Source organism: Prionailurus bengalensis, chromosome C2 (genome assembly GCF_016509475.1).
Source record: "Prionailurus bengalensis isolate Pbe53 chromosome C2, Fcat_Pben_1.1_paternal_pri, whole genome shotgun sequence".
NCBI classification, from domain to species: Eukaryota; Metazoa; Chordata; class Mammalia; order Carnivora; family Felidae; genus Prionailurus; species Prionailurus bengalensis.
The window spans coordinates 159,379,936-159,404,490 of NC_057350.1; the positions used below are offsets into that span (position 1 = coordinate 159,379,936).

The 24,555-nt window shown below is 36.0% G+C and overlaps 1 protein-coding gene across 1 annotated transcript in view; it reads left to right on the forward strand.

Annotated features, from left to right (window-relative positions):
- Window positions 1–24,555, forward strand: part of TOPAZ1 (testis and ovary specific TOPAZ 1) — a 103,122-nt gene that overhangs the window by 30,947 nt on the left and 47,620 nt on the right. The window contains exons 6-12 of the mRNA XM_043595927.1: window positions 3,604–3,740; window positions 5,137–5,222; window positions 5,975–6,100; window positions 7,882–7,945; window positions 18,688–18,839; window positions 19,047–19,139; window positions 20,234–20,349. Of these exons, the coding sequence (XP_043451862.1) occupies window positions 3,604–3,740; window positions 5,137–5,222; window positions 5,975–6,100; window positions 7,882–7,945; window positions 18,688–18,839; window positions 19,047–19,139; window positions 20,234–20,349 (774 nt within the window). The remainder of the gene's footprint in view (window positions 1–3,603; window positions 3,741–5,136; window positions 5,223–5,974; window positions 6,101–7,881; window positions 7,946–18,687; window positions 18,840–19,046; window positions 19,140–20,233; window positions 20,350–24,555) is intronic.

A 24,555-nucleotide genomic window follows, 5' to 3' on the forward strand; every position in this document is an offset into this window, starting at 1 on the left:
GTTACAGTACACTCACTAGAATATATGCAAAACAAAACTTAGAGTTGGAAGATACCTTGGAGATCACCTCACCATCGTGCACTCCCATTTTGCTGTTGAGGCAAGGTACACTCAAATCAGGTGACAAATGTGTTCAAGTCTTTTTATGTTAAGACGTAGTTTTCAAAGTGTGATTCTTGTAGTGGCAGCAGCATCTGGGAATGAGTCAGAAATGCAAATTATTTGGTCCCATCCCTGATTTGCTAAATCAGAAACTCTGGAGATGGAGCCCATCAGTCTGTGTTTCAACAGCGCCCCTTAGCTAGTCCTAAGATGCGCTCAAGTTTGAGAACCATTGTATTAAGGAAAAGCTAGGTAAGAATTAGATTGGCACAGAAACCCAGTACGATTCATGACCATTTGAAAATTTTTAAAGGAAAAAAATGACAATTTAACTTTTTATTCTATTGAAAGCATTTTGCTTACAAACTAAATAGTGTCATTGCAGCCTGCAGAGTTTTATCATGATTTTGGATCTACCATAATGACCAGGAATGTTGACATTGAAGTCACTACATTACCCTTGGCTTCAGTCATCCAATCAAAAACAAAAAGAGTTTTATTAGATCATGTCTTCCATCTGTACAATTCCATAATTCTTATTTGTTTATTGTATGTTATTGCTTTTGTTTTGAGGGAGGTTATTATTGAATGCACATATTAATTATGTCCCAAGTTGGAAAGAGAAGTATCTTTATTTTCTGTGTAATTTTTAAGCCCCGTCAATGCTAGTAAGTTTCAACTGTTGTAAGTGTGGGACCCTTTTCTATTTTTATTCTCCACTGGTCCAGGGAACCCCAGCTGAAAAAGCTTGTTAGAATTGTTTTTAAGATAAAATATATTATCTGAGAGATCTTTCTCCAAAAAACTGATTTCCTCATCTATTAGTTGTCTGTTAGTCAGCTTTGAGATACTTCCTCCTCTCCCCCTTGCTTAAGTTATTTCTTTTTCTAGGTAAGTGAAACTCCAGAAAACTCTTTTTTTTGGGGGGGGGGTTAATTTTATTTTAATTTAATTTAATTTAATTTTTTATTTTTAAAAATTTACATCCAAATTAGTTAGCATATAGTGCAACAATGATTTCAGGTAGATTCCTTAGTGCCCCTTACCCATTTAGCCCATCCCCCCTCCCACAACCCCTCTAGTAACCCTCAGTTTGTTTTCCATATTTATGAGTCTCTTCTGTTTTGTCCCCCTCCCTGTTTTTATATTATTTTGGTTTCCCTTCCCTTATGTTCATCGGTCTTGTCTCTTAAAGTCCTCATATGAGTGAAGTCATATGATTTTTGTCTTTCTCTGACTGACTAATTTCACTTAGCATAATACTCCCCAGTTCCATCCACGTAGTTGCAAAGGCAAGATTTCATTCTTTTTGATTGCCGAGTAACACTCCATTGTATATATATACACCACATCTCCTTTATCCATTCATCCATCGATGGACATTTGGGCTCTTTCCATACTTTGGCTATTGTTGATAGTGAGGCTATAAACATGGGGGTGTATGTGTCCCTTCGAAACAGCACACCTATATCCCGTGGATAAATGCCTAATAGTGCAATTGCTGGGTCATAGGGTAGTTCTATTTTTAGTTTTTTGAGGAACCTCCATACTGTTTTCCAGAGTGGCTGCACCAGCTTGCATTGCCACCTACAATGCAAAAGAGATCCTCTTTCTCCGCATCCTCGCCAACATCTGTTGTTGCCTGAGTTGTTAATGTTAGCCATTCTGACAGGTGTGAGGTGGTATCTCATTGTGGTTTTGATTTGTATTTCCCTGATGATGAGTGATGTTGAGCATTTTTTCACGTGTCGGTTGGGCATCTGGATGTCTTCTTTGGAGAAGTGTCTGTTCAAGTCTTTTGCCCATTTCTTCACTGGATTTTTTTTTGGGGGGGGGGTGTTGAGTTTGATTAAATTCTTTATAGATTTTGGATACTGGCCCTTTATCTGATATGTCATTTGGAAATATCTTCTCCCATTCTGTCGGTTGACTTTTAGTTTTGGTGATTGTTTCCTTCACTGTACAGAAGCTTTTTATTTTGATGAGGTCCCAGTAGTTCATTTTTGCTTTTGTTTCCCTTGACTCCGGAGATGTGTTGAGTAAGAAGTTGCTGCGGCCAAGATCAAAGAGGTTTTTGCCTGCTTTCTCCTCGAGGATTTTGATGGCCTCCTTTCTTACATTGAGGTCTTTCATCCATTTTGAGTTTATTTTTGTGTATGGTGTAAGAAAGGGTCCAGGTTCATTCTTCTGCATGTCACTGTCCAGTTTTCCCAGCACCACTTGCTGAAGAGACTGTCTTTATTCCACTGGATATTCTTTCCTGCTTTGTCCAGCAAACTCTTTTTAAGTTTTTCTAAAATTGGTTATATAGGATCTCACATATTAAAATAGAGTTGAAACTTTTTATTTTGTTTATTTTTTTAATGTTTATTTATATTTGAGAGAGAGAGTAAACAGGGGAGGGGCAGAGAGAGAGGGAGACACAGAACTCCAAAAGGGTTCCAGGCTCTGTGCTATCAGCCCAGAGCCCAGCACAGGGCTCAAACTCACAAACTGTGAGATCATGACCTGAGCCAAAGTCAGATGCTTAACCGACTGAGCCACCCAGGTGCCCCTAGTTGAAACTGTTTAAATCAGCAACCAAGGACAGTAAATTTTTTATACCTTCTTCCCAAAGGAAGCTCTCAAGTACATGTATAAATTTATTAAATATACTTATCCCAAAGAATTAATTTATAACTCATTCTTTTTTCACTATACTATCAATAGAATAATTGGATAATCTTTTCTGTTAGAATGCCAGCTCAATGCCTCCTTGGACATTTTGTCTGGCATAATCAAAAGTATTGTGCTCAGGGCAGCTGGGTGGCTTGGTCAGTTGAGTATCCAACTTCGGCTCAGGTCATGATCTCATGGTTCATGGGTTCGAGCCCTGTGTCGGGCTCTGTGCTGACCGCTCAGAGCCTGGAGAATGCTTCGGATTCTGTGTCTGCCCCTCTCCCTCTGCCCCTCCCCCACTCATGCTCTGTCTCGCTCTGTCTCTCAAAAGTGAATAAAGATTTTTAAAAAAAATTTTTTTGGGGCACCTGGGTGGCTCAGTCGGTTGGGTGGCCGACTTCGGCTCAGGTCATGATCTCGCGGTCAGTGAGTTCAAGCCCCGCATCGGGCTCTGTGCTGACAGCTCAGAGCCTGGAGCCTGTTTTGGATTCTGTGTCTCCCTCTCTTTGACTCTCCCCCGTTCATGCTCTCTCTCTGTCTTAAAAATAAATAAACGTTAAAAAAAAAAAATTAAAAAAAATTTTTTTAAAAAGTGTTCTGCTCTAGTTTTAACCCAACCACCTTACTCCTGCCTCTACCCTGGCCATTCAACAAGCATTGGTTTTCTATGTAAGAAGGCAGGAACGCTTACTGAAAATAATGAAGAATCATAGTATGGTAACAGTATACAGCATGGTATATAGTATATACATAGTGTTAGGTTGTGTTTCCACTCGATTCTCATTACTTTAGAGGTTTTAGAATAAATTTAAATTCTGATTTTGTTTTTTTCTGCTCATACAGCAAAGATCCTAAAAATTCAGAGATGGTTGGTGAATGTCAGTTATCAACATTGGCCCCCAAACCTCTGTGCTTATCAGTGCCACCTTTGAATCTAAGTGCTCATCAAGAAGACATATTACTGAAGCCCTGGATGAATGGTACTATTTTCTTAATATAATTATGTTGGCTTTTGATAGTATAGAAATGATGTGGGAGATTTTTTTCACCAAAAGCAAAAAAGGTTAAAAAAATCAAAACCAGCCTAGAATATGTTAAAATTAGGAAGTTTGTATACCTTTACTTAATACTTTTGATGGAACAATTTCTTAAATATCTGTACTTACGTGATAGTTGTAGTGCAAATAAATTATAGGTTATACCTAAAATATTCATATTTTAGTTGAATATTTTAGAATTATAATGTATTTTAAAATTTGTGTTAGTTTTTTTGAAAATCCATAAAGCTTTTGAACAAAATAAGCTAGATTGAGGAATGAATTTGGAAACAATAAATTTTCTTTATGTAGCTCATACCTAATTGTCCCTTCCTGTTGTTTACTTCGTGCTTCCTGGTGTCGTGTAGGACTGCAGCATGTCCAGATGATTGTGTGTTTTATCTTAAAAAGCCTTAACAGATTTTATAATGGAAATTACAGCAAAACTCTGCAGCAGAAACTTCAGCTTTTTCCAAATTCTGTCTGAATGCTGCCAACTGAAAAATGAAATTATTTAAAATTAAAAAATAAAATATCTTTAGAAAAAAACATTTCCAGATGTCCTAATTCTCATTTTAAAGGACCAACATTAAGGAATAGGGTGCCTGGTATATTAGTCAGCTCAGGCAGCCATAATAAAATACCACAGACTAGATGGCCTAAACAACAGAAATTTATTTCACACGGTTCTGGAGGCTAGAAGTCTTAAGATCAGGGTTCTGGCAGGGTCTAGTTTCTAGCTCTCTTCCTGGCTTACAGATGGCTGCCTTCTTGCTAAGTCCTCACATGGCTTTTCCTTGGTGCATGTGCATGGAGAGAGAGCAAGCTCTCTGCTGTCTCTTATAAGAGCATTAATTCCATCAGCTCAGGGTCTCTTCCTTATGACCCCATTTAACCTTAATTAGTTCTGTAAAAGACCCTATCTTCAAATAAACTCACACTGAGGTTTAGGGCTTGAACATATGAATTTGTGGGGTTCATTTCATAACACTTAGGTTTGTCAGTAATTTACTTAGAGATTTTAATTGTCTATCATATTTGTTTAACATGGAGACTGTCATTTGAGTGCACTGTTCAGTGCTGCTGTTTTAAGGCTTTTAAGAAAGTATCTTCAGCTTAAAATGAGTTTAAAATTTTACAGTTAGGCATAGAAATACTTAAGGAGCACCAAAGATGTAAATAATTTCACAGGAATACACATGGCAGCATAGTCTGTGAACTGAGAATGAGTGGTCCAAAGTGAAACTTTAAAGCAGATAGTAGTAGTCATCTGTTCATTGTTATGAAGGGAAGAAGCTATAACATATTGGTATTTGATGTGATTCTTAATCATTTCTAGATTTCAGATTTCCAGGAAAACATTCTCTCTTAAAGCTGCAGAATCCTGAAACTTGTGAAATATTTAAGAGGGAAAAAAATGTAGGGGTAAGTCCCCCATTTAAAAAAAAATCTTACAAAGCACATATTTTGGTTGTATTTCCCTATCATTTGTTAAGCACTTCTGGACGTTTACAGAGTTTGAATGACACTTGGTGATGAGAAGCAGAAAATGAGTAGTAACTCAGAGGATATTCACATATAATGTAAGAAGTTGAAAGCAGAAGGCTGGGCAGGCGGGGTGGAGAAGGGATATCCAAAACAGAAAATACAGGATGGATAGTTCCTGGTGATAGAAGAGAAAACTAGCGATTTAAAGCTGTTTATAGGAAAAGTTTGTTGTATATATTTTTAATCTGTCATTTCTCTTTCTGTTAATCAGAAAAGCTAAGGAAAATCTGAGTTCTAAATAAATGCATCTGAAATATGGTACATATTGTAAATAGGACTAACTTTTTATAAAAGCAAACAGGGCAAGTATGTGAGAAAGGGAGGGGATGTAAAACTTTCAAAAACATGTAAAGTAAAACAGTAGTAAAAGTAAAAGTAAAAGTAAAAACTTCGATGGAGTATTTTCAAAATATTGCAAAAAGTCAGACAAACCACTTTGAGTTGTTTTTTTTTTTATTATTTTTGAAAATATAAATTAAGTTGGGAGTTTTATTTTTTTATCAAGTCAGCAAGCAATTTGTCTTGGTGCAGTTTTGGGTATAATTTCTGGTTCCTTCAAATGCTATCTTACCTGATTATGGTATTTTTTTTACAATTAACACAGAAAGAAAATTTATTTAATTTTCTAGGTGTTCCAGAAGCCCCTAGGGTTGATGCTACCCCATAGATACTGCAAATTTCATTTTAATACATTACGTGGCTGTGAGCGATCACAATGCAAGTTTGCTCATGTGCCTGAGCAAGGGGATGAAAAGGTAAAATATGTAAAGTCTTTGAAGTAGAGATTGTTTTCAGATTATCTCAGCTATATGTTTTAAGTCAGATTTTCATTAACCCCTAATAGCATAGATGAGCTTTGTCTGGTTTTGTGCTTTAAATAAATCGTCCAATCTGTATTCTTTTGTTTCTGGCTTCTTTTTGCTCAATATTTTTGAGATTCATCTATATTTTTTTATTAAATTATAAACATTTCTTTCTCATTGTAATATTGAATATTCCATTTTGTGAGTATATCAAAATTTATTTTATTGATAAATATTACTTTTGATTCATTGGATTTCTGAATTTGGGAATTACAGTAGTGATGTTATCAGTATTCTTTCGTGTGTCTCTTGGTGAACATATGTGTACTTTCTGATGAGTTATACTTAAAACTGGAATTGCTGAGTCATAGGATCTGCATATATTCAACGTTAGTTGATAGTACCAAACAGATTTCCAAGGTGGTCTGCCCAATTACACTTTTTCACCAGCAATGTCTGAGAGTTCAGCTTGCTTCATAGCGTTACCAGCTCTTGGTATTTTAATTTCAGCCATTCTAGTGAGTGGGGAGTGATGTCTTCCTTGATGACTTACGAAGCTGAGCATCTTTCAAAATCATTATCGGACACTTGGATACACTCTTTTTGGAAATCTCTAAATATTTTGCCTATATTCTATGGGATTGTCTTTTTCTTATATACCTTAAGAATTCTTTATATATTCTGGGTATAAGTTATTTATTGAGTATGTGTATAGCAGATAACTTTTACTACTGTAAACGTTGCCTTTTCACCCTCTTAAGGTGTCTTTTGGTAAACAGAACTTCTTAATTTCTACGTAGTCCGATTCTGTCGATCCTTTTACGGTGTTAACTTTTTGCATCCTGTTGGAAAATCTTTGCCAAGATCATGAAGATGTTCTCTTATATTTTTTCCTTTAAAAAGTCTGATGGGGCGCCTGGGTGGCGCAGTCGGTTAAGCGTCCGACTTCAGCCAGGTCACGATCTCGCGGTCTGTGAGTTCGAGCCCCGCATCAGGCTCTGGGCTGATGGCTTGGAGCCTGGAGCCTGTTTCCGATTCTGTGTCTCCCTCTCTCTCTGCCCCTCACCCGTTCATGCTCTGTCTCTCTCTGTCCCAAAAATAAATAAACGTTGAAAAAAAAATAAAAATAAAAATAAAAATAAAAATAAAAAAAATAAAAAGTCTGTTGTTTTATCTTGGCATTTAGAACCCAAAGCCACCTGGAATTGATTTTTGGTTTTCATGTGAAAACAAGGTCAAGATAAATATTTTTTTCCGCATGAGGATCCCTTTGTAAGCCAACACCATTTACTTAAAAAAAAAAACATCCTTTTCCCCTATTGCACTTCAGGGTCACTGTGTCATAAATCAGCTAATTATATATGAGTGGTTCTGTTTCTAGGCTCTTTGTTCTAATCCATTGGTCAATGTGTTTATCCTTGAGTCAGTAAATGGCTATTTTTTAAATGACCTAAATAAGTTTTTTTTTAATTTTGAATATTCAGGAATTTCCTTCCCTCCCCAATTGCTTGCTAATCTTGCTATTTCCTTGACTATTTCTTTGTCAGAACATCTGTAAAATTAAGTTTTTATAGTGAATTCAGTATATATTTCAAATCTGTGAGTTAACCAACATCAGTTTTTTTATTCCATTGCTTTAAGTTCACTTTGAGAATAAGCAGAAAGATAGGATTGAAATTTTGTCTTCTTTAGGAAATATAAAAAGGTAACGTTATATTTTTCATTACTTGTAGGTTTGTATGGATGTGTTTAAGAAATATATAAGCATCAACGAGCTGTGTTTGCTACAACGTGCAGGTATGAGACAGGGATGATTACTGTAAATTCAAGAATGTGAGTATTTCAAGCAATGTGCAATTGTATCTTACAGTTTGAAAGTAAATTCAATACTTGTAAGTATGAAAACTGAATGCCTTAGAGTGGCTCTATTGGTGTTACAAATGATTAAAAATAAGTGTGGCATTTTGGTTACTAAAAAATTATAATCCACCTAGCACTATCATTTTCTAAAACTAAATTGCATGATATAGATAGAAATTTTATGTATGTGTGTAAGACAAAAATATAACATAGATAATTGGCTTAAAATCTTTCTGAAGGGATGTTTCAGAAACTAGATCTTCCCTACGTCTTTATCCTTCTCTTTTTTTTTTTTTTTTTTTTAATTTTTTTTTTTCAACGTTTTTTTATTTTATTTTTGGGACAGAGAGAGACAGAGCATGAACGGGGGAGGGGCAGAGAGAGAGGGAGACACAGAATCGGAAACAGGCTCCAGGCTCCGAGCCATCAGCGCAGAGCCTGACGCGGGGCTCGAACTCACGGACCGCGAGATCGTGACCTGGCTGAAGTCGGACGCTTAACCGACTGCGCCACCCAGGCGCCCCTTTATCCTTCTCTTTTAACACTTACCCCTTGAGGCCGATGCACCATCCATACTGAGTTCTGTTCAGTTCCCTAAGCAGGACAGGCTGTGTTATAATATCAGAGCCACTGCTGTCCCTGCTGTCTATCTGGGATGCCTTTCTTTCATCCGTCTTCCCCACAGCAAACACCTATTTATCTCGCAAGTTTTAGTCACAGGAAATAGGATTACCTCCTCTGTCAGCCGTTATCTGACTCTACTGCCTCATCCCATTCTCTGTCACCGTCTCCCCCTACTACACCTTGAGTGTCAAGAGGAAGGGACCAAGCTTATTTATATTTGTCACGCTGACACAGCCACCCAAGCCACATAGTATCATGGTAATAGAACATGTTAGCTGCATATTCATCAGCTTGAAATCTCATTTGGTTAAAAACAAAATTTCTGACAAGTTTATTATTTGTTTTGCTGAGTGACATCATCTCCCCAAGGATTAAAGGAAGCGTCTGAGGGAACTGCTATGACTGAACTTACTCTTACAGTAAGGAGGAAGTAGGCAAGGGAGAAGTAATAGGAGCCTATATAGAGAATGTACCCATCACCCAGGCATTGATGGGAGAAGCTGCATGATTAGATGTCAATGAACATGTATATTCCAGAAATAATTCCGTAGCATGAGATGTGGAAGAAAAGTGGATGACATGAAAAAAAAAAAAAAACAGGAAAACTCCCAAAATTGTAATTCTGATTGTGTAAACATCTAGTGTATCAGGAGAAATATATTTGAATTTAGTTTTAAAACAACAAATATAGGGATGGGTGGTGGCGTCTGTGCACGGAGGAGGTGGAGGAGGCCCCTGGCACCCGCTTCTTGCCCCTGAGCCAGTGCCAAGTGGTGTAGAGCCGGGGCAGGACCCGGAGCCGAGCCGGCTGGGCAGGCTCTGACTCCCTGCCACGGCCCAGAACTTCCATTGGGTGGACATCGACAAGTTTGATGAGGATAGGTTCCTGGGCAAGCAGGAGGAGGCAGCGGTGGCCACACCATGCCCGGACCCTGGTGAGGCGGATGGCCTTCTGCAGCAAGGGGGCGTGCTTCGAGCATTCCGTTCAGCCTTGCAGAACTGTCCCATCAACACCAAGAATCAGGCCGTGAAGGAACGGTCCCAGAGCATGGTGCTGAAAGTACTTACAGATTTTAAGAGCAGAGCAATTGAGCAGGCTGTGCATTCACTGGACAGAAATGGCATTGACTTGCCAATCAAGTACATTTATAAAGGGTTTGAGAAGCCCACAGAAAACAGCAGCGCAGTGTTACCCCAATGGCATGAAAAGGCATTAGCAGTAGGAGGACTAGGCTCCATTATGAGTTCTCACAGCAAGAAAGACTTCAAAAAGAAAAAAAAAAGGCCTCCTCTTATCTTGAGAAGAATTTTGGATGCACAGGCTGATGAAGAAGGGATTGACACTGGACCATCTTCCTAGGAATTCCCAGCTAAACTATTTCAGGACATGCATCCGCTGAAGTGTATTTTATTTTCAAGGTGGAGGGAGAAGTCGTCTGTTTCTTAAATCCTTTGTAGGACCTGATAGTCTATGCCTTTGTCCGCAAGTAACACAGAACTGATGTCGTAACTGCCTGCTGGAGTGGCTGGCGCATCTTGGCCAGGTGTCCATGTGTGCTCTGCCTATTTAAAATGGAGGAGGGACTATCTGAGCAGGTACAGATCCAAGGGCTGTGGTAAAAGGCAGAGCCTTGTTTTTTTGAAGTAGTAAAACTTCCAGGATTTGTACAGACATCCCTGGGAAGATGGGGCTCTCTTGGGTTCATTGTAAAGTGCCTACTGCATCAATAAAGCTCTTGGTTTATTAGAATGTAAAAAAGATAATAATAATTAACAAATAAATAAAAAACAAATACAGAGAACAAAAATAAAGACCTATAATGAATGAAAGTTGGTAAGAACCTGTGGAAATTATGTTTGGTGTGAAAACAGAAACTTAGATCAGTGGAACAGAATAGATAGCTCAGAATAGAACTAATATTACATATAAAGAATTTTAATATTTAGAAAGACCAGAGAGTTTGGTAAGGGAAGACTCATTTAATGAATGATGTTAGGATAACTAGATACCATTTTAGAAAGAGAAACGAATACCACAGGTATAAGGTGTAGGTCTAACTGCTCAGGCTCTACAGAGAACCTACATTGGTACACAGGGGAAGTTACCGAGTGGGTAGGACTCCTCATCCCCTATTTATCCATAGGTCCTCTTTTATATATTTTATATTTGATTTTACACATAAAATTCTCTTTCTGGAAGCAATTTTTGAATGTTTTACTTAGAAATAATTTCAAATTTCCAGGAAGTTGCAAAACTTAAAATAATACAAAGAATACCCACATATCCTTACTTTAATGTTTGCACTCATTCTCTCTATCCCCCTCTCCTTCTCTCCTTATGTGCATGTGTGTGCATGTGTGTGGTATACATGCACACACAACATTTTTTTTCCCTGAACCATCCAAAAGTAGGTTACATGCATCATGGCTTTTTACTCCTAAATACTTCAGTGTATATTTCCTAAAAACAGGATATCCTCTTATGTAACCATGGCACATTTATCAACTCAGTAAATTTAACATTGGGTACAATACTTTTGTCTAATCTACATTTGTATTCAAATTCTGTCAGTTAACCCATAATGTTCTTACATCATTTTCCCCTCCAGATCAGGATCAGTCATTACTTTAGTTGTTCTCTTTATGCTCCTTTATTATAGAACACTACCATTGTCTTTCTTTGATATGTGTGTGTGTGTGTGTGTGTGTGTATGTGTATGTGTGTGTATGTATCTGTCTTCCCACCTAGATAACAACTGCACTGGCAGAATCTGGTACAACTGTTTTAGAACTCCAGAGTCTGTTGAAGGTTTGCAACTTCTATGAGAAGACTTGAGGTATAAATTGGAGTTAATTTCAGTCCGTTTCAGCTCTTAGCACAGTAACAACTGCCCATGCCTCATCAGAGCCATTTAATGGGCAGCTGCACATGACTTCCTGGAGCAGTTTGCACACAGCTTGTGAGAGCCAGAGTGGGGAAGAAAGATGCTGTCCCCCAAATTATCAGGGATCTACACTCAGATTGCTGATTGCTGCTTCTAATCACAGGTGCAAAGGGATGGGCAGCTCTTATTGCACTTTTCCCCATTGTTGCAAGCGCCTCTCCTTCCTGCTAGTGACTTCCAGAGGATTTAAAGAGCTAGCAACCTTTTTTTTTTTTTTATCCTCCCTTTCAATTTTCTCTTTTTTCCTTTACGGGAACAATTAGAGGCTAGGATATTCAAAAACAACTGCTGTATCCATTTATGGAGAAAACTAAAAAGTGACTATGCATGGGAAAGGCTCAGAAAAGACCTGAGTATACCTTAAGTTCACACATTATATAGTAATAAAAGTTTCAATATAGTAAGAAGATATAATAGTTATAAACATTTATATACCTAAAGACAGACCATCAAAATCTATAAAGCAAAAATTGACAGAATTAGAGACAGTTTTCCAATAATAGAGATTTCAGTACCCAATTCACAATAATGTATTGAGCAACCTGATAAAAGAGCCCTTGACACAACATACCAAATAGGTCTAACAGACATATACAGAATATTCTACCCAATAACAATAGCATACACATTCTTTTTGTGAACACATAGGACATTTTCCAGGATAGACAATATGTTAGGCCATAAATTAAGTCTCAACAGATTTGAAAGATACATATTGCACAAAGTGTCTTCTGTGACTACAATAGGATAAAATTAGAAATCAGTAACAGAAGGAAAACTGGAAAATTCACAAAAACGGTGGAAGTTGAACAGGTATATCAAAGGAGAAATTAGAAAAAACTTAGAGACAAATGAAGATGAAGCAGAAATACCAAAACGTATGGGATGCAGTGAACGTGCTGCTAAGAAGGAAGTTTAAGGCTTTAAAGGCTTACATTAAGAAACAAGAAAGATCTTAAATCAACAACCTACCTTTACAACTTAAGAAACTAGAGGAAGAAAAACACACTAAACCCAAAGCTAGCAGAAGGAAGGAAATGATAAAACTTACAGCAGAGATAAAGGGAATAGAGAATAGAAAAACAATGAGAAAGAAAATCAGTGAAACTGAAAGTTGGTTCTTAAACCATCAAAATGAACAAACCTTTAGCTAGATTGACTAAGAAAAAAGGAATATTCAAGTTACTAAAATAAAAACTGAAAGACATTAATGATTCTACAGAAAATAAAAACAATTATAAAAGAATACTATGAATAATTGTACACAAAACTAGATGAACGAATTCCTAGAAACCCAAAACCTGCCAAGACTAAGTGATGTCAAAATCCAAATAGACCTATAACTAGTAAGGGGATTAAATCAGTAATCAGAAGGCTCCTGACATAATCCCTGCACCCAATGGCTTCATTTGTGAGTTTTACCAAACATTTAGAAAAGAGCTAATACCAGGACGCCTGGGTGGCTCAATCAGTTAAGCAGCTGACTTCAGCTCAGGTCATGATCTGGTGGTTTGTGGGTTCAAGCCGTGCATCAAGCTCTCTGCTGTCAGCACAGAGCCCGCTTTGGATCCCCGGTCTCCCTCTCCTTCTCTCTCCACGTGTGCACTTTCTCTCTCTCTCTCTCTCTCTCTCAAAATAAATAAGTGTAAAGAAAAAAACAAACCAATAGCCGTTATTCTCAATCTTTCCCAGAAAGTTGAAGAGGAGGGAACACGTGCTTACTCATTCTATGAGGTTGAGTTAGTCATTATTTTGATAGCGAGCAAAGCAAAGACACTAAAGAAAACTACAAATCAGTATCCTTTATGAAACTGATAAAAATTCCTCAACAGAATACTAGCAGACCAAAGTCACTAGCACATTCAGAGGATTATACATCATGACCAAGTGGGATTTTATTCTTGGAATTGCAAGGATAGTTCAACATACAAAATCAAAGCAATACACCACATTAACAGAATGAAAGAGAAAAACCACATATTCCTTTCAATTGATGCAGAAAAAGCATGTGGTAAAATTCAACATTCTTTCATGATAAAAACACTCCAAAAAACTGGGAATAAGAGGAGACTGATGTAAAAGCTGTATAAGTTTCTCCCACTATCTGAAAGTAAAGTGTTCTTAGGAAACCTTTCATAAGCCAAAGTGACATAAAGTGGAGAAGCAGTTACCATTTTGTAGAAGTGAAAATCCTCTTTAGGTTTCTCTGTTAGTGAAAATAGGTACAGGCATACCTCAGAGATGTTGTGAGTTCTGTTCCAGACCACTGCAATAAAATGAATATAGAAAAAATAAGTCAGATGAATTTTTTGTTTCCTGGTAAATACAACATTTATATATTATAGTCTGTTAAGTGTGTAATAGGAAAAAACAATGTGCATATGAACCTTAGTTAAACTTTATTGCTAAAAAATTCTAACCATCATCTAAGCCCTCCGTTAGTCCTAAACACTGATCACAGGTCACCACAACAGACGTAATAATGAAAAAGTTTGAAATATTTCAAGAATTACCAAAAGGTGACACACAGACATGAAATGAGCAAGTGCTATCGGAAAAATTGTGCCAATAGGTTTACTTGATGTAGGGTTCCCACAAATCTTTAATTTGTAAAAAAAAATGCAGTGTCTGCAAAGTACAGTAAAGCAAAGTACAATAAAACAAGGTAGGCACACTAAGCTAGGACTTTCATAAAAGTAAAGCGGATAAAGCAAACTTACAGAGAATGAGGGAAACCTGTATATAAAAACCTATTGCAAATATCATGCTCAATGGTGAAAGACTGAAAACTCTTTCCCTTAAGATCAGGAACAAAGGCAAGGATACCTACTTTCATCACTTCTGTTCAGCATAGTCTAGCCAGAGTAATTAGGCAAGGCGAGGAAATGAAATGCATCCATTTTGGAAAGGAAGAAGTAAAATTATCTCTGCTTGCAAGTGATATGATCTTATATGTAGAAGTACTAAAAATTTGACACCAAAAAAAAAAAAAAAAACCTATAAGAACTAAAATATGAATTCAGCAAAGTAGGATATAGAATCAACATGCAAAAATCAGTTGCATTTTTGAGCAATCTGAAAAGGAAACTATAAAAACATTTCAATTACAACAGCATCAAAAATAATAAAATATTTAGGAGTTAACCAAGGAAGTGAAAGCCTTGTCTAATGAAATCTACAAAGCATTGCTGAAAGAAATTAAAGAAGGCCTAAACTAGTGGAAACACATTCCATGTTCACAGACTGGAAGACTTAATATTGTTAAAATTCAGCGCAGTCCCTATCAAAATCCCAATGACATTTGTCTGCAGAAATAGAAAAACCTATATATTATAAGGAATACCAAAACAATTTTTTATTTTCATTTTTTTCAAGTTTTTTAAAAAATTTATTATTTAAATTCAAGTTAGTTAACATAGTATTGATTTACTGGTGTAGTATTCGTTTCCAGAGTAGAACCCAGTGATTCATCACTTATATACAGCACCCAGAGCTCAATCCAACAAGTGCCCTCGTTAATACCCATTACCTACTTAGCCCATCACCCCACACAGCTCGCCTCCGGCGACCCTCAGATTGTTCTTTCTATTTAGGAGTCTCTTATGGTTTACCTCCCTCTCTGTTTTTGTCTTATTTTTCTTTCCCTTCCCTTATGTTCATCTGTTCTGTTTCCTAAACTCTGCATATCGAAGAGCAATCTTGAAAAAGAATAAAACTTGAGGAATCAAACTTCTGACTTGAAAGCTTCCTACAAAGCTACAGTAATCAAAAACTGTAGTACTGGCATAAAGACATAAAACCAATGGAATAGAATAGAAAGCCCAAACATAAACCCTCATGGATATGGTCAAATGATTTTAGACAGTGGTGCCAATACTACTTCATGGGGAAAGGATAGTTTTTTTCAACAAATGGTGCTGGGAATGCTGGCTATCCAACATGCAAAAGAATAAAATTAAACCCTTACCTAACACTATATACAAAAATTAATTCAAAATGAATCAAAGACCTTAATGTACAAAATGTACAAAAATAAAGCTCTTGGAAGTCTTAAGGGCAAAAGCTCCACAGTATTGGTTTCACAGTAATTTCTCAGGTATGACACCAAAAACACAGACAACAAAAGAAAAATAAACAAATTGGACTTTATGAAAATTTTAAAAATTTGTGCATTAACATACAGTATCTAAAGTAAAACAGCAACCCACAGAATGGGAGAAGATATTGGCAAATCATATATCTAACAATGGATTAGTATCTAGAATATATAGAGAACTCCTAAAACTCAACAGCAAAAAAAAGCAACCTGATTGAAAAATAGGTAAAGTACTTCAATATACGTTTTTCCCAAGAAGATGTACAAATGGCCAATAAGCACATAAAAAGATGCTTAACGTCATTAGGGAAGGGCACATAAAACTACATGTGACACCACCTCACACCCATTAGGATGGTTACTATCAAATAAAATGTTAGGATATATAGAAATTGGAAATCTTGTGCACCGTTGGTGAGAATGTAAAATAGTACACACACTATAGAAAATAGTATGGCAGTTCTTCAGAAACTTAAAAATAGAATTACCATATGACCCAGCAATTCTTCTAGGTATATACGCAAAAGAACTAACAGCAGGGTCTCAAAAGATACTTGTACAGTCATGTTCATAACAGCATTATTTATAATAGCTAAAATGTAAAGAAACCCAAGTATTCATGACAGATTAATAGATTAGGAAAATGTGGTATATACATACAGAATATTCAGCCTTAAAAAGAGGAAATTCTAACACATGCTACAACATGGATGGATGAACCTTGAGGTCATTATGCTAAGTGAAGTCAGTCCATCACAAAGAGACAAATACTGTGTGATTCTATTTATGTGACGTAGTTCAAGTAGTCCAAATCATAGAGACAGAAAGTGAGTGGTGGTTGTGGGGGGCTAGGAGGAGGTGAAAAGGGAGAATTATCGTGTAATGAGTGTAGAGTTTCAGTTTTATAAGATGAAAAAATTTCATGGAGATGGATGAACATTTTGAATGTATTTAATACCACTGAACGGTACACTTCAAAATAATGAAGATGGTGGGGCGCCTGGGTTGGTTGGGGCTCAGTTGGTTAAGCGTCTGACTTTGGCTCAGGTCATGATCTCATGGTTTGTGAGTTCAAGCCCTGCATTGGGCCCTGTGCTGACAGCTCGAAGCCTGGAGCCTGCTTCTGATTCTGTGTCTCCCTTTCTCTCTCTGCCCCTCCACTGCTCACACTCTGAGTCTTTCTCTCTGTCTCAAAAATAAATAAACATTAAAAAATAATGAAGATGGTAAATTTTATATTATGTGTATTTTATCACAATGAAAAATCGGGGGGGGGGGGCAAGCAATGTAGCAGGTTGTGTCAAAAGCCATCACAATTTTTAAACTTTTGTCACCCAACAGTTTAACCAGGAGAGATTATTTTAAAAAGAGAAGTTATATTAATATTTTAAAATTTAAAAGTAGTTCATGACAAAAGAAGGAGGGCTTCGTGTCATTTAGTGGACTACTTAAACATTAACAAATTTTTTCCAATTATCTTTTTTTTTTAGTTTATTTATTTTGAGAGAGAGTGCCCATGTTCCCAAGGGCGGTGGGGCGGATGGGGATGGTGTTGGTGAGGAGAGAGAGCAGAGGAGAGAGAGAAAATGCCAAGAATTATCAATCGCCTCTCCATACCTAGGAGCCTGACACAGAGCTCGATCCGACAAACTGTGAAATCATAACCTGAGCAGAAATCACGAATCCGACGCTTAACTGAGCCACCCAGGCACCCCTCTTTTTTTAAACATGCAGTTCCAGTTTTATTAATAAATGATAATAGCAAGCACTCTGAATTTCCCATGTTACCTGCTAAGAAGGCAACTATGCAGATACTGCAAAATGAATATCAAGAAGAACTCATCTGTATGTGCCCAGGAAAAACAGTTGTATATAAAGACGCTTTAAGAAAACCTGAATGTTGGGGCACCTGGGTGGCTCAGTCAGTTAAACATCTGATTTTGGCTTAGGTCATGATCTCACGGTTCCTGGGTTGGAGCCCCACGTCAGTCTCTGTGCTCATGGCTCAGAGCCTGGAGCTACTTCAGATTCTGTCTCCCTCTCTCTCTGCCCCTCCCCCTCCCTCCCTCCCTCCCTCTCTTTCTCTCTCTCTCTCTCTCTCTCTCTCTCTCTCTCTCTCTCAAAAATAAACATTAAGAAAAAAAATTTTTTTAAAAAAAGAAAACCTGAATGTTATTATATTGTATTAAGGTTGTTAAAGGTTATTGTAACTTCAACAATTATTTTTTCTTATTATGCTATTGAACTTTATCAGTAGTTATTGACTTTCCCAAGCATCACCAAGTGATCCAGATAGTAATAAGTATTTTGGGCAGAAATAATTACACAAAAGTAAAGTGCAAAGTAATTTTTATTAAGGCAGTTTCAGCTAAGGTGTATAGATTTTGACCTATGAAATTTTGAAATTGGGAAAAAATAATGAATGAATGATCCCTAAAATTAATGGGGAAAATTTGTAATGGTTAAGTGTTGTATAGAAAATAGATTAAGGAATTGACATTAAGAAGTTACTTTGTCAAAGGAAATTAATCTGTACTTTTTAGTAGAATGTTCATAATCATAAACTGGAATAAAAAAACTATCCTTAGGATTAACATGTTGGTGGGGTTAAAATGACATTCTTGTGTGTGTCAGAATAGTCTACATCCACCCCCAATTACACAGTTTCTCGTACATGACTAGGCCAGGCCTGAAGACTCCCCGAGAGCATGGCTCCCTCAGAGTTCATATTGAGACCATGGTATATGAGGTAACTTCGACATATTTCGTGTGGTTAGCACATTGAGTTAGCTCCCGGTCTAGTGCCTAATATGCCTCGTTGATTTCAAATGTTGTGTGGTTATTAACTTCTGCTTTAATTTACTTTCATCAAATATTTCTGATGTGGAAATGTACCTTTCAAGAAAATAAATTTATACTACTTGATTTTTAAATATAGAAAATTTGCCTAATTTAGGAGAGATAAATATCTTAAAATCAGCACATGACTTTTATGTTTTGTTTGTTTGTTTTAGTAAACATGTTTATGGAGTACTACAGAAAGTTTCCTCCAGGTATACACTTTGATTTACAAGTGCTAAATGACCTTCTAAATTCTTTACTCAAACATTGTTTATTGAAAGAAGTATTTCAGGTAGTGAACCTCAGCATAATGGTTAAAATGCTGGTAAGTAACCTAAAAATATATACTTTCTAACTCATATGTGAACTTCTCTGTTATGTTTCTTGTTTGTATAATTTAGCAGTTAAATTTCTGTGTTGTCGAATACTTCCTAGAGAACACTTGTGTTTTTCAGCATAAACGAATTTGAGAAACTTAAGGTGTACAGAAAGAAGACATGAAAATGAGTGTAATTTTTTTTGTTTTATCCAGCCTGCTCTGAAAATGTTACTAAAAATATTTGAGCATGTGGCAACTATGAAATTAAGGAATGCTGTACCTGCTTTAATTGATATATTTTGTAAGGTATGCTTTATTTTATCTCTTTTATTCTCTGATAGTGACTAACCAAGAAAATAATTCTTTCCACTAACACTCTTAAAGCACCTTTTATCCACATTACTGATGCCAAAGAATTCTGTTTTTCAGAAATGTTCTTTTTCTCTTGAAATAGGATTTATAAACAGACTCCAGAGGCTGATAGGCCTTCCCCTTAAATAAATCATTCCAAGCACTCCAGGTGACTTCTTTTTAAGTTGTGAAGTCATCTTTATACCTTAAAAATGATTAAAGAAAACTCTCTTCATCAAAAAGATTTGAGGTCATTTATAACAAAAATAAATATGCAAATCAATATATAAATAGAAAATCATGACTGAAACAAAGGAAGTAGATAGGGAAAAACATGGAGGTTAGGAATTAATTTTATATTTGACACTAAACAAAAAGAAAAATAATTTTCATGGCTTCCTAAAAATGTGTTAAAATTTGTACTTTTGGATGCTTACCGGTATTTAGCACTGCATGGCCATCCATTTCAGAATAGGCTAACAGCAAGAAAGCCTGCATTTTCTTTAAGGAGCAGCATTGGAACCACTCTAGCAGATGTACGGATATTTCAGTGAATGCCTCTAGTTCCACTTTACAAAACTTGACAGAATTACCTGCCTAGAAGTTTTTTGAACCAGAAATTACTGATGACCACTAATAGTTGTAGAAAAGCTCGGTTTGATACTTCTCAGGAAGTTTACAATCTGGGATAAGGTATAAACACCAGTGCTATGCTAAAGATGAAATGAGTACAAAACAAGATGTACGGACGATAAATTAATTGAGATAACTTGAAAAACAGAAAGAATATTCAAGTTTTGAATTAAAGAATTATTTTCATTTTCACTTTAAATTCTTAAAGTAGGGTGTCTAATTTTGGTTCTCAAATAGTGGAAGAAAATATGCTTCAGACTTTTTAAGTGAATTTTAATTCTGCTTGTCTGCTTATTTCATTTTGTCCACCAGTCTCCTAATTGTTACATACTGGTTTTTAACTTTTTCATATTTGTATAAAAATGATTCCTTTTCTTTTTTTTTTTTTTTTTTTTTTTTTTTTTGGTCTTCTACAGTTTGTTGAAGTTGGGATGGTGTTTGACCCAGAACACTTTAACTATATCATCAAGCTCTTATACCAACTACAGGCTTCCCAACAAGAAATAACTGCAGTTCTGGAAATGAAATCCAGGTGAGAAAAGTCATTATAATTAAGGTTAAATTTTATATTTTTATATATATTTTTTCTATATATTTATATATTTAAATATATATACTTATGGACTTACAAAGGATGAAAGGAAAGCACTTACTTACCACTGTTCAAACACCTGGGTACTTACCCACCATAAGTCCTTCTCCCATCTCTTGGCTCTGTCCTAGTCACGTTGTTATTAGTCGGGCTGCCTCTAGACAGCCCTTCTGACCAGCCTTACCAAATCTTTGTCAGTACCTCATTCATCTCCATGCCTGCGCATCAAGTGTAAAAGGAATCTCTTATCCTTTGTTTCAGAACTTACTTAATTACACTTACTGCACTCTCTTTTATGTATACAAATTGCGTTAATTCTTTATTTTCTTTCACTTCTTTTCATGTTAGTTATAATAAAATACTTTAAGCCCCTTCTTCATCTGTCTCTCACTTGTTCAGTTTCTCTATGTGGCTCATAGGACTCCCAAGACTTTTTTATTTGGAAACCGATGATAATTATGAGCAGTATCATAATATACCTGTATTGAGAAAAAGGAAAGCCTTGACTTTTACGGAAATTTTAAGTAAACCGTTATATACATAGAGAAAGTATTACCTATTGTGTTTAAAAGAACCGTGACTTTTGAATGAATAGTTGATAGAATACAAATGGTATTAACCACCAAAGTCCTTGAGAATGCCTAGAAAGTTCCTTCATACAGCTTCCACAGCTGTTGTCATCTCCTTTCTCATTATTTTCTAATACAGAGCTTTTGACTTCCTTGGTGCATAGTGTCCGTAGGCCAAAAGAAGTACATTAATAGTCACATTTATGATGTAGTTAGATGCAAACAAGTTAATAGTAATTTTATGATGTCTGACAGAAGGTTCTTAAAACTTTTAAATAACCTGTGAGGCTCCTATGCATTTGCCGCAGTGCCCTGGATGTCATGGTACGCAGACAGGGAATTGCAGCGATTCTACTAAGTAATAGGACGTCCCTTGAAGCACCAGCATTGAAGATACATTTGACTTCTTCAAGTTCTGGGAGTTGTTTCATTTCTTTCACTAATGCTAATTGCAATTTATGTTGTCTATAAAAATTATAATACTCTTCAGGCTACATAAAGTGTTGGGACTACTTAGGAAATAAATTTTTGTGAGAAGAATGTCTAGCATAGAGTTCTGGGATTAAATCCATTTATAATAACTAGAGTACATCGATGTTTTCTTCAGAACATTAAGTCATTCCTCTTCTGATCCACATGCTAACAAGTTGGCTTTTTGGACAGTGGCAGCTATGACAGAGAGCTGAAATGGCTAGCAGATGTTAGTCTTCTGCCAGATCGAGTAGCATCTGGCACAAGGGAAGTGTGCGCGTCCATGTTCAAAAGGAGCAGCAGTACCCTGGTACCCAGAACAGCTATACAACTCAGCCCTTCAGGCACTGATTGGGAAAAGGATCTCTTGATATAGGAAGACTCCAGAACAAACCAGCCTTAGTTTTCAAATTTTCAAATTGACACAATCCCACAAATATTTTTGTAGTTTATTTTACAACCCCTAATTTTGAAAATTGTATCCTTAAATACTCTACTACTTCGTATGCTCCCACTTCAAAAGAATTATCTAGCATTTTTAAGAGGAATTAACATTGGTGACCTATTTGATGAAGGACAGACTAGGAAAATAACTTGGTAGTTAAAAGGTACAGTTTATGGTTGGGGATGTGGATGCCGCCTCAATGCAGAAGGAAAAAAAATTAATATTATTTTATATTTGTATTTTCCTGACACCTGTTGAAATACCCTTTTCTGGCCTAGGGAAATGAGTTTCAACAGACACTCATACTTTGATTTTATTATAGTTTTTAATTAGGTAGTTTATAGTTCATTTGGAAGGTTTTCACTTTCACTAGATAAGGCTACTAGAAAAAAATTCTAACATTTACTTTCAGGATATCAGTGAGAATGTAGGTGTGTCTGTAATCTAGGACATTTAACATACATTTAATGAGTAAATTTTTTTATTTTGAAATAATTTTAGACTTATAGAAATGTTGCAAAAATTAGTATAGAGACTTCCCATGAACCCTTCATCTAGCTTCCCTTCATGTTAATATCCTACATAGTAATGGTGCAGTTATCAAAACCAGGAAATCACTACCCTAAAACCCAATTAACTACACGTGTCAGTGCATCCTCATAGGAGGTACATGGTGCCAATACATTTTAGATAAGTTAACCTTGATAACTTAGTAAAAACAGTGTTAACTGCCAGGTTTCTACATGTAAAGATACTCTTTGCCCCTTTGTAATTAATATTTGGGGGAAGAGACTTTAACATTATACATTATCTGGTTCCTCCTCAAACCTTTACACATTAATTTTAGGATTCATCAGGGGATCTTTCCTGGAGGTTACTACTGCGGTATTTGCCCCATGGTGATTTTGTATTTTCCCTATTTCTTCTACAATTTTTTAATTGGAATTTTGAGTAAAGGAGAGTTGCCCCTTCTTCATTTATTTCTTCATTTATTTATATCAGTATGAGCTCATGTATATTTATTTTATTTTAGGGGTTATATATGATCTAATACTATTATTATTTTGTTGCTCAAATTATTCCAGATTTGACTTTTGGGAAGTGCTTCAGGGTAGTTCCTGTATCCTTCCATCACATTCTGTTCATTTTTCTACCATTTTCTTATTTTTTGGAGCCATAAAGTTGCTTTAAGTGTCATCTTCTGTTTTTCCTCCTGCAACATTGGCGACAACCAAGGAGCTTCTCCAAGGAGCTTTGGTTCCTTTTATGGGAGAGTGGTATTCCAAGACCAAGATCTGATCATTGCTACAGGAGCATAACTGCAGCCAGGCCTTCTGAGTGGACAGGGCTAGGAAATATATGCATGTAAATGTGTATACAAAATATGTAAATAAAAATACACATAGGAAATATATGCGTGCCTATACATATATAGACATATACATATATACACAAAAAACATATTTTTCTCTTTGTATGTATATTTAAAAAACATGAGTTCATACTGACAGCTTGATTCTAATCCAACACCACAGGTTTATTTTAGCCTTCCCTTTTTCTTATTTATAAATTCTTTCTGACAGTGAGAAACCTGACTTTCATTATGAATAATATGTTTAGTCATTTATCCATCCTATCCACATAAAGTGGTGTCAGAACTGCTAACCCATACCCCTGTGGAAAAAAAATTTATTTAGAGTATGATATTAGTATAAAGTTATTTTTTTTCTTTAGTCTCTTAGTATTCAGCCAAAAAAATTATTTCCTCAGTTACTTAGGTTAGTTCTTTTTTTCCTCACTCCTTTCAGTGCGGTTATTCATTTGTAGAACATTGAGGTTATTCATTACTGTTTGTTTTATATTTTGAGTTCTTCCAAATCCTGGTTTTAATTATTTAAGGAGGTATATGAAACATTACTGTTTGTTCTAAGAGTCAAAGCTGTACTAAAATGTATGCAATGAAAAGTGTTGGTTCTCCTTACCCCTAATGCCCTATTTCCATTCCTTCTTTTTACCTGTTTTCCACCTACTCAAGGTAGCCAGTATTTTAGTTTCTGGTTTGTCCTTCTTACAATGTGTAGATAGATATATATATTGTTATGTTTAATTCTTTCTTACATAAAGTGTGTCATACAATAAATGCTCTCTTCAGCTTTGCTTTTTTCACTAAAACAGTATATCCTGGAAATCAATTTAAATTAGTATAGGGAAATTTGTCATCCTTTTTTAGAACTGCACTGTACTTCATTGTGTGGATATTCATACAATGCTGCAGTGAATAACCCTGAATATATGTATTTTTGTATTGTTGGAGGTATATTTTTATGGTATATTTCTAGAATTGGGATTGCTTGTTCAAAAGATAAGTGCACTACTGTACAAAGTACTCAGAAAGGTATGGATAACCAAAATGAAATTCTAAGAATATTCAAGTAACCCCAAAGGAAGATAAAGGGAAACAGAACATATAATAAAATGGCAGACTTAAGCTTTTTAGCTTATCAATACTCACTTTAAATGTAAATGTTCTTTTTTTTGAGAGAGAGAGAGAGAGAGAGAAAACATGTGCATGTATTTGTGCATGTGCACACATGAGCAGGGAAGGGGAGCGTGGGAGAGAATGAAAGAAGGGGCACGTGGGAGAGAGTGAGAGAATCTCAA